The 14,373-nt window shown below is 48.9% G+C and overlaps 1 protein-coding gene across 5 annotated transcripts in view; it reads left to right on the top strand.

Annotated features, from left to right (window-relative positions):
• Positions 1-14,373, top strand: part of MACF1 (microtubule actin crosslinking factor 1) — a 408,649-nt gene that overhangs the window by 16,156 nt on the left and 378,120 nt on the right. Inside the window, exon 1 of one of the 5 annotated variants that reach the window (XM_055255181.2) lies at positions 7,009-7,636. The exons of the other annotated variants lie outside the window; for them this stretch is intronic. Within the exon in view, the coding sequence (XP_055111156.1) occupies positions 7,543-7,636 (94 nt within the window). The 5' untranslated portion in view covers positions 7,009-7,542. Of the gene's footprint in view, positions 1-7,008; positions 7,637-14,373 lie in introns of those variants that run through there. 5 annotated transcript variants of the gene reach the window in all.

Raw genomic sequence — 14,373 nt, 5'->3', positions numbered from 1 at the left:
TGCCTCAGAGGACCCACACAGGGTAAGACCCTGTCCTGCCTCAGAGCAGGAAGGGAGATTGGGTATGGTTCAGCAGGGCTCACATTAGCCTGATTCCTTCAAGAGTGAAGATAAAAACAGTTTTACTGACAAGCTGGGAGACAGCAGAGGGGCCAATACCTTTTATAACTACTATTGTTAGGTTCCGAATACCAGCCTTGGCCCTCAGCATCTTACATGCTGTATTTGACCTAATCCTCAAAACAACTTTAGGAGGCAGATGTGCTACAGCAGAGGAAGCAGAAACCCAGAGAGTTTGGTAACTTGCTCAAGGTCTCCCAGCCAGTAAGGGGCCAAGCTTGGAATGGTGCTGGCTCTGCCTAGGGCAACCCACTGCCTCCCCCATTACAAGGAACAGTAGTTTAATAACAGCTAACATCTGTATAGCACTTCAAGGTTCACAGAGTGCCTTAACACCCATTATCTCTACTGTGCCTTGGGAAGCCGATGCGGTGAGGCCTTCCACGCCCCTTTGGGATAGCTGCCTGTCAGGGGTCCAGCCTCTGCTCATTTCTCCCAAGAAGCACTGGAGATTATTTGGAATTGGCTCTGACAAGCCATGGGAGGGGCCTAAGGAAAGGCTGAGGTGGAGCGACTTGGCCAGTTGCTATGGTAACCCAGATGGCTGAATAACCATTTTGAGGGTTGCTATGGTGATGGGCTGCTGGTGGCAGGGATCTTGTCTTCCTGGGTGGCTGGCACCCTCCAGGCCTCTTAAATTGAGATGTTGCACTTTCTGAACAGAAGAGGGCAGCATGAGAGCAGGCAAAGGCTTCTTACCCCAGAGTGGATTTGGGAACTTGAGGCAAAGCTTAGAAAGGGTTTCTAGGAGCTGGGCAGAAAGGGAGCTATGGCTGGTGCCCAAGAGGCTGATGGAGCTTCACTTCTGAGTCTAGAACTAGGTAATTTTCTTCCAAGAGCTGGTCAAAGGATAATGCCTGGGGCTGCCCCTTCGGTGCCTGGCATCAGCTACTATTGGGGAATATAAAAGGCACAGCAGACAGCTACCCTTGCAAGGAGGAATGGAGAGAATATGTGCATGTGTGCACACACACACTCACTACTAGCAAATAATTTCTTTTTTTTTTTTTTTTTTTTTTTTGAGACGGAGTCTCGCTCTGTCGCCCAGGCTGGAGTGCAGTGGCGCAGTCTCGGCTCACTGCAAGCTCTGCCTCCCGGGTTCACGCCATTCTCCTGCCTCAGCCTCTCCGAGTAGCTGGGACTACAGGCGCCCGCCACCACGCCCGGCTAATTTTTTGTATTTTTAGTAGAGACGGGGTTTCACCGCGGTCTCGATCTCCTGACCTCGTGATCCGCCCGCCTCGGCCTCCCAAAGTGCTGGGATTACAAGCGTGAGCCACCGCGCCCGGCATAATTTCTTTTTTTTCTTTTTTTTGAGACGGAGTTTCGCTCTTGTTGCCCAGGCTGGAATGCAACGGCACGATCTAGGCTCACTGCAACCTCTGCCTCCTGGGTTCAAGCGATTCTCCTGCCTCAGCCTCCCAAGTAGCTGGGATTACAGGTGCCCACCATCACGCCCGGCTAATTTTTTGTATTTTTAGTAGAGACGCGATTTCACCATATTGGTCAGGCTGGCCTCGAACTCCTGACCTCAGGTGATCTGCCCACCCCGGCCTCCCAAAGTGCTGGGATTACAGGCATGAGCCACCGCGCCTGGCCTAAGAATTTCTTTATAAAGCATCAATTAACACATAAAATAATGCAGCATGAACCAAAGGTGAAGAAGAGCTGGGAATAAACTTTCTAGAGGTTGAGGAAGGAGCACTAGCAGAAGGAGAAATAATTTTGTACTTCCCTTTTTCCTCCCTACACATGAAGTGCCCTCAGCCCTTGACCACTGAGTGGACACTGAGTTGGATTCTCAACTGTCTTGAATCAGATCTGGCTCCCTCCCCCAACCCCCATAAGAGTTCAGTGAGGCATCCATTCCTTCAGCAAGTATTTATTGAACATCTACTATGTGCAAAGTATTGTGTTAGGCCCAATGATGAGGAAAGATGAAATAGATGTCTTTGCCCTCAAGAACCTATGAAGTAGGAGGTTAAGGAGGCAGTGATACAGACATCCACAGTACATGTACCTGGAGTTCAAGACCAACATAGTGAGACCCTGTCTCTATAAAAATTTTTTTTAAAAAGCCGGGCACGGAGGTTCACACCTGTAATCCCAGCACTTTGGGAGCCTGAGGCAGGCCGACTACTTGAGCCCAAGAGTTCGAGACCAGCCTGGACAGCACGGTGAAATCCTGTCTCTACAAACAGTACAAAAATTATCTGGGCGTGGTGGCACCTGCCTGTAGTCCTAGCTGCTGGTGTGTTAGTTGGTGGGCACGCTGAGGCAGGAAGATTGCTTGAGCCTAAGAGGCAGAGGTGTCAGTGGGCCGAGATTGTGCCACTGCACTCCAGCCTGGGTAATAGAGTAAGACGCTGCCTCTAAATAAATAAATAGAAAAAAAATTTCATGTCATTTGGGGTGAACTTTCAAGGTAGATTTCAGTAGGTGGAGTTGGGGGATGGGACATTCTAGGCAAAGCCTCGGAGTCTGATTATAGGGAAAGGAGGTACACACAAGGGTGTCATAGGAGATCAGCCTGAAAAGGAAGATAGATGTCTAAATATGGAAGACTTGGAATTCCAGGCTTAGATAAGGGATGCTGTGAGACAAACATACTCTCTCCTTAAATACTCTAGCCTTCCAGCTAGTCAGTAGTGACAGACAGCCAAGTATTTTAGGATCATCTGGTTCACTCATTCATGCGTTTAATCAAAAATTTAGGCTGGGTGCGGTGGCTCACGCCTGTAATCCCAGAACTTTGGGAGGCTGAGGTGGGCGGATTACCTGAGGTCAGGAGTTTGAGACTAGCCTGGCCAACAAGGCGAAACCCCATCTCTACTAAAAATACAAAAATTAGCCGGGGGGTGGTGGCGGGTGCCTGTAATCTCAGCTACTAGAGAGGCTGAGGCAGGAGAATCGCTTGAACTCGGGAGGTGGAGGTTGCAGTGAGCCCAGATTGCGCCATTGCACTCTAGCCCGGGTGACAGAGTGAGACTCCATCGCAAATAAATAAATAAATAAATAAATAAATAAATAAAAGAAAAGTAAACAAATATACAAACGTGTGTGTGTGTGTGTGTGTATGTATATGTATATTTTTAGAGACCGAATTTTGCCATGTTACCCAGGCTGGTCTTGAACTCCTGGGCTCAAGCGATCCTCCTGCCTCGGCCTCCCAAAGTGTTGGAATTACAGGTGTGAGCCACCATGCATAGCATTAAAGAAATAGTTGGCCAGGTGTGGTGGCTCACGCCTGTAATCCCAGGACTTTGGGAAGTCGAGGTGGGCGGATTACCTGAGGTCAGGACTTCAAGACTGGCCTGGCCAACAAGGTGAAACCCCATCTCTACTAAAAATACAAAAATTAGCTGGGCGTGGTGGCGGGCGCCTGTAATCCCAGCTACTTGAGAGGCTGAGGCAGGAGAATCACTTGAACCCAGGAGGTGGAGGTTGCTGTGAGCCGAGATCACGCCATTGCACTCCAGCCTGGGTGACAGAGCGAGACTCTATCTCAAAAAAAAAAAAAAAAAAAAATTAAACCAATATACAAATGTGTGTGTGTATATGTATATTTTTAGAGACCGAATTTTGCCATATTGCCCAGGCTGGTTGTGAACTCCTGGGCTCAAGCAATCCTCTGGCCCCAGCCTCCCAAAGTGTTGGGATTACAGGTGTCATCAGCCACTATGCATAGCATTAAAGAAATAGTTGGCTGGGTGCGGTGGCTCACTCCTGTAATCCCAGCACTTCGGGAGGCCAAGGTGGGTGGTTCACGAGGTCAGGAGATCGAGACCATCCTGGCTAACACAGTGAAACCCCGTCTCTACTAAGAATACAAAAAATTAGCCGGGCGAGGTGGCAGGCGCCTGTAGTCCCAGCTACTCGGGAGGCTGAGGCAGGAGAATGACGTGAACCCCCGGGGGCGGAGCCTGCAGTGAGCCAAGATCGAACCACTGCATTCCAGCCTGGGCGACAGTGAGACTCCGTCTCAAAAAAAAAAAAAAAAAAAAAAAGAAACAAAGAAAGAAAGAGCAAGGAAGGAGAAATAGTTAATGAGTGCCCTATATGTGCCAGATCATTTGCTAGGTGCTAAGGATCCTGTGGTGAATTAGACGACAAACAGTCCCAGCCCTCAGGGAGCTTACGATTTAGTAAGGATGAAAGACACTGTACCATAACTTCAAGTGTGATGAGTATTACCAAAGGGTAGAGGAGGACCTATTAATTGGAGGAGGGGGCGTCAAGGAAGGCTTTCCCCTGGGGAGTTTCAGCAGAAGCATGGGTAGGAGTGAGCCAGGCCAAAGGAGAGTGATGAAGGGTTATAGTCTGGGAGGAAAGTCGGTTGGATGGCCCTGAGGCGAGGTAACACATTAGAGGCGCTGAAAGAAATAGAAAGTGGCAGGGCTTTAGGGATAGGGGCATTTGATTAGGCTTTAATTGGGAGGACACCAAGGATAAAGGGCTTTAATTTCCTTGTATTACTCTTCTCCTCCACTAGATGCCCTTCCGAGTACATCCTTCTGCTTCCTCCATTGCAGCCTTCTTAGAAATGCAGCAGCAGTCTCACCCATCAGGAGCAAAAGAAAATCAAAGACCAAAAGGAGAAAGGCTCAGAGCTTTTGCGACTGTGTGGTCTGGATATAAATTTATACTGTTGCTTGAAAGAAGCGAAAAACCTCCCCTTCATAGACTTCCTTCTTCCCATCCCCCCTGGCAGCCGCTTTGTTCCTCTAGCCTTGTAAAATTTTCTCTGTATAAAACAGGAACATCAGCCAAACATGTGGACTTCCCCACTTTCCATTCATTAAAAGAATGCATTATTTCAAAATCTCCTGGGAGCATTTAAATGCAAATTTTGTCAAGAAAGCAATTTGAGTCTTAAGAGAAGCCCTCTAGCCACAACCCAAAGCAGAAGTTTCTTCTTTGATTTCTGTATTTCTTAAAAGGAATCTCAACCCCTTGCCTTCTCCCCGAAACCCACCCAGGTCTTCTCTGATTCTCACAGCGGACTCTTCCCCTTTTTGCCCCTGTTCTTTCTTCACCTTTGGTAAGCATCAGTCACACATCTTGAGGAACCTGCTCACAAAGTGGCGCGTGTAGCAGCCCCAGGAGGGAATGGAGGGACTTTTCTACGTAGTGTAATGGACATAAGGAGGCAGATGTCTGTGTGGGGGCAAGATGTCTGTGTGGAGGTGTTTGTATGCGTGATTTCTGTCTGGGCCTTCTTAGCCCTGCTGGTATAAAATAATATGGGAAATGCAGATGACTCAGCACTGACACAGTCAAGATCCCCAGAGTTAGCATTTCTATATTCTCTGCTGTTTACGAAAAATGTGCTTGTGCCATCAATTAGCAACTCATCCTGCATTTTCCACTAAAAGCCTTTTACTGAAAAATACATATACTTCAAACTTATTCCCCTTCTTTTTGTAAACTGAGCTCATTAGCAGCTGACACCAAACTGAGAACTAGTTTTTTTTGTTTGTTTGTTTTAGCACGAAGGATTAAACTGGAAGGAAATGAGCATTTGTCTAAGGATCCTCCCTGTCCTCTTTCAGGCCCTTCCCTGCATGATCTTCATGCCCACAACTTGGGCAGGCCAGCAAAACTTGATGGGAAAAGATATGATTAATGACTTGCTCAGCTGATTTCTGATCAGGGTGTGGTGTGGAAACAACCAGCGTGCACCTATTAGCGAAAAGCGTCATTTTTTTTTTTTCTTGTTACGAATGTGCTGAGCGTTGACCAAAATACCTGGCACTACTCACAAGGTACAAAGACACCTTCCCTAGCCTGGGGTTAAGAAGTTTCTCCTTCAAACTCTTGAGAATGGGAACTGGAATGGAAGCCCAAGTCCCAATTTTGGTTGCTCAGTGTTGCATGAATTCTTTTTTTACTTGCTAATGTGCCCTTATTGTGAGATCAGCCAGTGTAACTTCTTACTCACAACCACCTCTCCAGACCTCCTGAAAAATCAAGTTAACAGGGGAGGATAACTGCTGAATGGGGGGTGGCGGGCACAACGTGTCACCTACATTGACCAGAGTTCTTCATTCACTGCTCATGGCTCCAGCGCACTCCATGAATATTGGGATTCTATGATACACAACCGAATGTTGGATCAAATGATGTTGGGAGCTCTGTCCTCAAAATGGCCCCCAATACATCCCTACCCATTTCCAGTTTCCTTTCTTTACTCTTTCCTTTCCCCTGATGACAAAGAATAATTGGCTTCCCCTTTTCTTCCCTGACCAGCTATGCTCCAGAGTCCTTTCTTTGTTCCCTAACGGTCCTGGTTCCGTCTCAGGTTCCCACATTTCTCCCTTTTGATCTCTGTCTCTCTGTTCAGATGGCTGTCACAGTTTAATAATCCTGGAGGGTCTATCCCCCCACAGATTTATGTCTCCCTGTCTCTCCTCTTATTCACCCCATAGTGCAGTCAGAATCCCGTTTTCGTGCCTCCCCTGGCTTGTCATTTCTCAGGCTCTGGCTCCTTGGCCTGGTTGACTTCATGGTGCTGGATCTGCCCCGTCACTTCTCGTTCAGCTTCTTGTTTCTGGAAAACCCTTTGTTCCCGGGCTTCTTTGTGGGCTCAGTGTCCTCCGGCCCCACACTGCAGCCCTGTCTGGATCTTGCCCTTGTCCTCGTTCTGACCGCGTCTAGCCCTGGGATCTGAGGCATCGTGGTCTTTTGCCCTCTGCTTTCCCTTCAGTTTCTCCAGGTCCTTCTCCAGCAGCCGCACAGGCCCCGCTGGGTTTCTCTCCAGCCAGGGGACTCCCTCCTTTGTCCCGCTCCCGGCGGCGTAGGTCAGCGCTGACTGGGGCTCCCGCCCGCCCTGTGGAGCCTGCCCGAGTCTCCCTGTCGTTCGGCCGGCCCAGCCTTTCATCCTGACGCGCGGGGCCTCCTACCCAGCGGGACTCCCGCGTGGGCCGGCCTCTCGCGCCCCTCGGCTCGGGCCCCAGTCCGGGCCGGGCGGGGGTCGGCAGCCCCTGGGGGACCCGTGTGGGCAGCCCGGGCCCAGCCGGCCGCAGCCTGGGGTCGAGGACTCGCCGGGCCCCGGAGGCGGCGGGGAGAGGGGGCGGGGAACGGGCCGGGCCTGGCGCTCCTGACAGGAGGAGCCGCTGCCGCCGCCCGCCGCCGCGGGCGCGCCGGGGCGGGCTGAGGGAGGAGCGGAGCCGAGGGGTGAGGAGGCGGAAACGGGAGCCGGGACCGGCGGAGCGCGAGCGGGCCGGGTGCGAGCGGACTGAGGAGCGGAGCGCGACTGCCGGGCCGGGCGAGGCGGGCGGACGGCGGAGAGCGAGGGCGCAGTCGCCGTCTCTGAGACGCACAAAGGGCCGAGGCTGGGGCCGCCGCCGCCGCCGCCGCCTCAGCGCGCGGGCCTGGAACCGGCAGCCCCCGGGGCTCGGGGAGAACGCGGTGCGGGCGGCCATGGCCGGCTACGTGCCGGGTCAGCAGCCGGCCAACCGCAGCCAGGAGAAGGAGTTCGTGCAGGCGTACGAGGATGTGCTGGAGCGCTACAAAGGTAGGGCCGGGGACTGGCCGGCGCTGAGGCCCGCGGGCCGGCGCAGCGTGGCCTTCTGAGCCGGTCGGCTCGGCCGCTGCAGGTGGGGCGGCCGGGCGGGGTCGCACCCACTGCGCGGGGCTTGGCCCTGAGCTGCTGCTTCTCGGGGCCAGTTTATTTACAGAGTTGAGATAAGCCTTCGGAACCCGCTCCCGGGGCAGTCGGCGCGCTAAGAGCGCCAGTTACATGATTTGCCCTATTATCCGGCCCCAGCTGGAAGGAGGCGAGACGAGGCGCTGGCGTGGAGACCGGCCGCCGTGGGGAGTTGCTGGGGAGGAGGAGGAGGAGGAGTTGGGCGCAGGAGAAACCACCCGCTCTGCTCTGGGTGCGAGCTTCCTCCCAGAGGGGCTCGGACCTCTGTGTGCCCGCGAAGAGTCCCTCCCTCGCCCCCTTTTGTCTCGGATGAGTCGCGTGGAAGCCGAGGTTGGAAAGCACCTTGGTGTCTTTGGGGTGGGGTGGGCAGCGGTGTGGGTGAGTGTGCAGTTTTTGGTGGCGAGGCCTTCCCCCGCCCCCGCCATCTCCCCGGGGGTCTGGGCCTGCTGGAGGTAGGGGTCTATTTGTTTTTTTCCTCCCACATAAAGATTTGCCTTGGAGCTCGGATTTCAGCCCTGAAGGCTCTCTTGCGAGACGCTTCTGCAAGTTAATGCCTAATCTGCGCCTTGGGTGTATGGGGAGAAAGTTTTGACAGACAGAGGGCCTGTGGACTGCATTTCCCTAACTGCTGTAGGTGCCCCTGAGTGGAAGCCAGGGATGCGTGGCCTTGGGAGGCCCTTGCCTTGATCTTTAACATCCGGTTCTGGGATTTCGCTTTGGGTGGCAGTTATGCTTTCCACAGACGGGGAGATTTTCCCAGAAACGACACAGGCAGCACTTTTCCCCATTTTATTTAGCTCGGGCCCTTGTGACTAGGCCCTTAGTTTCTTTTTATCTGAAGGAGAGGAAACTTCAGCCCCTATGACTGAGTCCAGCGTACTTGTTTACAGCACCTACCCAGTGAAGGGAAACTAATGAAGAAGCTGTAAAACGCTCCCCCTCTCCCCCCGCCCCCTTTTTTTTCTCGTGGCATTGGAACTCTGCTTGGGAATGCAGCAGGAAAAAAAATAGAGATGAAATGCGAAAAAGGACCTACTAGGGTTTCTGCTTGTTCCCTCTGCATCAGCTCCTGTAAATTGTCCAGCTTTTCCGGCCCGCAGCAAGTTTTCTGTCAACCCCCTGTGGTCTTTCTTTTTAAGAAATGTGGTTCATTTCAGATCACAAAGAAGTTAGATTGTGCTGCTGAACTTCATTGAAAAAATGCTGCTCAGTGAATGGTTGCATTAAGTTTCCTTTGCAGGCTTTTGAGTAACACTGCTCTCTTCAGAGAGAGAAGATACATTAGGACCGTCCCGGGCTGTGACAGCTTCAAACCGGCAGAATTAAGGCCCAAAATAGGTGAAGAAATCTCAGTACCTCACTGGATGGTAGTACTGGTGACCTCCAGCGGAAAGGAAGTTGGACTGCTAACAAATGAGGCTGGGAACGAAGGGGGCAGTAGGGCTTGTTCCAGGAGAGACCTCTTTTGTTCAGTTTTTTTTGTTAGCTGTCTCACTCAGTTTGGCTTTCCTCTGAAGGACCTTGATCAGGTGTGTAAGAACTTAATCCTTCCCAGACACAGGTCTCTTTCTTGAGGGGACGAATGAGTTAAAAATGGTTGCCCAAAGTAAATTACCTCGAGTTGTATAAGGTGGTCGTGCAGTCTGCTCTTATGATCGGTGCAGAACAATCTCTCTTCCCCCCACTGCACCATTCTCACTGGGAAGTGTGAGTGGCTTAGCATCTGGGCCTTTGTTACTTTGCTTATGGAATTCCTGCATTTTCCAGACTTAGAAATCCCCGTACTACCTTAATAGGAGAACAGTTTGTCTAAGCAGAGGAGTGAGCTGGAATCTAAAGAGTGACCAAGGGAAGGAGTTTGTGAGGATCATGCAAAGTATTGGTTTTGGAAAGAGATGGGAAAATAGGTATTGATGATGGTGGGGTGTTCTAGACCCTTATTGGCTGGTCACATTACTTGGATCTCTCTCTGCTGCTGTTAATTTGTAGTCACCTCATTCTACAGACTGAGGCAGGATTTTTATATGCAGAAGAAGAGCTAAAATTTTCAGCTGCCTAAACTGCCCCTAGGGCCAAGGGGAGAAGGGCAGTAACGTATTTGGAGTGTGAGGGAAGCAGAGCTGTGTGTAGTGCAGCTGCATTAGGAATGGTAGTCAAGTATGGGTTTTCCAGAACTGTGCTTGGCAACCATTTTTTTTTCTGTGTGGTGGCAGTGAGCATGGTCTTGGCAGGATTAGATGATTCAGCATGGAAATAAATGCTCTCCCTTATTTCCTAAATGTCCCAAAGGTTCTTTCAGATAGCTGGCCAGTAAACAGGAGGCATTAGATAATAACGCTGGGTTCTAACAGTTCAGAGTGGGCAGCAGCCAAGAGAACCAGGATATATCCTTCCATTTCCCCAATTCTCTGACAGTCATTAAAATCTCTCTTGGAGGTGACAGAATGTTAGATGCCAGAATTCTGAATGAGATCTGGTTCCTGCCCTTGGTTATTCCATCTAGTAAGGGAACACTTGCAAACAAGTAGTTATCATACTGTGATAAGTGCTAGAACAGAGATACTATGGAAGCCAGAGGAAGGCTGAAACCCTATTTGAGTTTACCTGGGAGATTTGACAAAGGAGGTGACACGAGGGTTTTTTTTTTTTTTTTTTGAGATGGAGTCTCACTCTGCTGTCCAGGCTGGAGTGCAGTGGCACGATCTCGGCTCACTGCAAGCTCCGCCTCGTGGTTCACTCCAGAGGAAATTAAGAAGGAATAGTCGGCCGGGCACGGTGGCTCACGCCTGTAATCCCAGCACTTTGGGAGGCCGAGATAGGCGGATCACAAGTTCAGGAGATCGAGACCATCCTGTCAATGGTGAAACCCCGTCTCTACTAAAAATACAGAAAATTAGCCGGGTGTGGTGGCAGGTGCCTGTAGTCCCAGCTACTCGGGAGGCTGAGGCAGGAGAATGGCGTGGACCCGGGAGGCAGAGCTTGCAGTGAGCCGAGATTGCACCACTGCGCTCCAGCCTGGACTACAGAGCGAGACTCCATCTCAAAAAAAAAAAAAAAAAAAAAAAAAAAAAAAGAAGGAATAGTCAGGGAGGTAGGAGAATCAGGATTTTATTCCTCTCCTAGGATAGAGACCAACTCTACTGAAGAAGCAGGTCACATATGAGCATAGTTTTAGGTTTTAAAGAGGTGGTTAAAAACCAGCACACTTGGTTGATGGTGGTTGGTTCAGACGGAATTAGACTTTTGTTTTCACAAAGCAAAAGTCTTTACTTGCTGGGCTGGGCTAGGAATAAAAGAGAACATTCACATTTCAACTTTGGTAACATCTATCTGGTACTTACGAAATTCAGAATTGTCACTAAGTGTTGTGGGTTATACGAAGCTAGTTAGGACCAATTTTCATTTATCCTAGTGCGGAAAATAACTTATAAAACTTACTGCACAGAGGGTTACAAGTGAAGAGTGCATATTACTTAATGTACAAAATTGATATCATAGAAAGACTATGCTTTGGATTTCTTCTGTTTTGGGCTCCAGTCCTAGTTTTTGCCAGTTAATTTCTACCGTGTGACCTTGGAAAAGGTTTTTCTGATCTTTGGGTTTCTCATCTGTTAAAATAGGGATGATAATACTAATTTATTGGGATTCATGAGAATATAAATGAGCTCTGGGCATATATTTGTCCTTTAATGTTTCATTTTATTTTACTTTATTTTGAGGTGGAATCTTGCTCTGTTGCCCAGGCTGGGGTGCAGCGGCACGATCTCGCCTCACTGCAACCTCTGCCTCCCGGGTTCAAGCAATTCTCCTGCCTCAGCCTCCTGAGTAGCTGGGATTACAGGTGCACGCCACCATGCCTGGCTAATTTTTTCTGTATTTTTTTAGTAGAGATGGGGTTTCACCATGTTGGCCAGGCTGGTCTTGAACTCCTGACCTTGTGATCCGCCTGCCTCAGCCTCCCAAAGTGCTAGGATTACAGGCGTGAGCCACCGCGCCCGGCCTATTTTATTTTTTAACTCTTTTCTCTCCTTTTGTTTTTTCTGTCTCCTACTAGAAGGAACCTTTAATGTTTAGAAAAACGTTGATTTATATCTTATTTAAGCTTTATAATATCTTGAAGGACAGTATTACACAGATGAATAAATTTAGGCATAGAGACTTAAAATTACTGTCTAAGAGCCAGGCTCCAGATTTCTGGGTGAAGGTTTCACACTGTGTCACAGAAGAAAGTTTTAAAATCACGGTAGATGACTTGGGTTAAGTGAGATAATTGTGAAAATGCTTTAATTGTTAGTATCATTATTGTTGTTAGTTTTAGTTTCTGAAGTATAGTCACACACTTTAAGTGACATACATTTCCAGATCTCTGCACTGTGGAGAATTTCTTTTCCCCTTATTATGGGAGAAGTTTTTTTTTTTTTTTTTGAGACGGAGGCTAGCTCTGTCGCCCAGGCTGGAGTGCAGTGGTGCAATCTCGGCTCACTGCAAGCTCCGCCTCCCGGGTTCACGCCATTCTCCTGCCTCAGCCTCTCCGAGTAGCTGGGACTACAGGCGCCTGCCACCACACCCGGCTAATTTTTTGTATTTTTAGTAGAGACGGGGTTTCACCGTGGTCTCGATCTCCTGACCTTGTGATCCGCCTGCCTCGGCCTCCCAAAGTGCTGGGATTACAAGCGTGAGCCACCGCGCCCGGCTTGGGAGAAGTTTTATGATATATAAGTCACATTGAAATTTTCATACAAAAATAATACAAAATAAAATAAAATACAAAAAATACAAGAAATAAATACAAAAATAATTTTTAAAATAGTACAAAATGATGATATTTTGTTAACACAGTGATTGGAAAATATGGGCTGAGGATTTGGGATTGTTTACCTAAGTAACGCTCTGAAGCAACCTCTTAGTTATATGTAGATTCAGCTTATTTATCCTTTTTAGTGGATGTTGTTCTTTTTTTTTTTTTTTGAGACAGGGTCTTGCTTTGTTGCCCAGGCTAGAGTGCAGTGTGGTGAGATCAGGGCTCACTGCAGCCTCCACCTCTCAGGCTCAAGTGATCTTCCCACCTTAGCCTCCCAAGTAGCTGGGACTAACAGGCATGTGCCACCATGCCTGGCTAATTTTTAAGTATTTTGAAGAGACAAGGTCTCACTATGTTGCCCAGGCTGGTCTCAACCCCCTGGCCTCGAGTGATCATCCCTCCTTGGCCTCCCAAAATGCTGAGATTACAGGCTTGAGCCACCATGCCTGGCCTACACTCAGTTTTTAAGTTACTTTTTAGAACAAAGTCCTAGAGTTGGAGTGGATAGTTTTTAGCCAGAACAAAAGAGTAATTGCTACTTCTGGACATGAACACTGTTAATTCAGAAAGTGAGTCAAGTCCGTCTGCTGGGAAATCACAAGTTTTGGCCACATTCATGCTGTTGAAATAATAAAATGTGTCCATGTGCTAACAGTGCTTATGGGAGCTACTGCCTTGTCTTGGGCTTGTTGGCAAGTGACGTAATACAAACCAGGGAAATGCACCAGCTTAAGCCTATTATACTGGTATTTTTCAGTGCCAATTCCATGTTTAAGAGATCATGGTGGAAAGAATACTTCAGAGTGCGTATCTGAGAACAGAAACATCCCAAGATCAAAAGTCACAAATGAACAATTATAGATTATAAGGAGTCTGTTGTGTTTTCTCAGTGTTCTTGAAAACAGCCAGTCTTTACTCCTTTTTCTAAGTAAGGTTGGCCCTTTCAGCTTCTGATAATTATATATTGAGCCATGTTGTGACTAGGTTGTATGGAATGCTAGAGCTCCTGTTTTTACTCTCATGGTTTTGATTGGAGTTGAAGCCTCTCTTGTATGGCTTCTACTGGTGGCATTTACTAATTTTCTGGCCTGGTAAATGGCTTGTGGTAGCTAAGAATGGTTATTCCAGTTTTTTGGAGACAGGGTCACCCATGCCAGAGTGCAGTTGGTACCATTGTGTAGCTTGCTCTAACCTCAAACTCCTGGGCTCAAGTGATCCTCCCATCTCAGCCTCCTGAGTAGCCAGGATTAAAGGTGCATGCCACCATGCCCAGCTAGTTATTTTATTTATGTATTTATTTATTTATTTTTTTGGAGACGGAGTCTCACTCTGTCACCCAGGCTGGAGTGCAGTGGTGCCATGTTGGCTCACTGCAAGCTCCGCCTCCCAGGTTCATGCCATTCTCCTGTCTCAGCCTCCCAAGTAGCTGGGACTACAGGCGCCCGCCACACGCCCGGCTAATTTTTTGTATTTTTAGTAGAGAGGGGGTTTCACCGTGTTAGCCAGGATGGTCTCGATCTCCTGACCTCGTGATCCGCCCGCCTCGGCCTCCCAAAGTGCTGGTATTACAGGCGTGAGCCACCGCACCCGGCAATTATTTTATTTTTTTTATAGAGATGGGGTTTTGCAATGTTTTCTAGGCTAGTCTCGAACTAGCTTCAAGCCATCCTCTTGCCCCGGCCTCCCAAAATGCTGGGATTTCAGGTGTGTGTCTTCTGAAAGTAGCCAGTTTGTTACTTCTAATGAAATATTTTTCTTCCAGAGCTTCTCAGTTTCTGAAGTAAATTAGAATTAATCTCTGATT

This window comes from Symphalangus syndactylus, chromosome 12 (assembly GCF_028878055.3).
Source record: "Symphalangus syndactylus isolate Jambi chromosome 12, NHGRI_mSymSyn1-v2.1_pri, whole genome shotgun sequence".
NCBI lineage: Eukaryota > Metazoa > Chordata > Mammalia > Primates > Hylobatidae > Symphalangus > Symphalangus syndactylus.
This window is presented reverse-complemented; position numbering and strand designations above follow the sequence as displayed.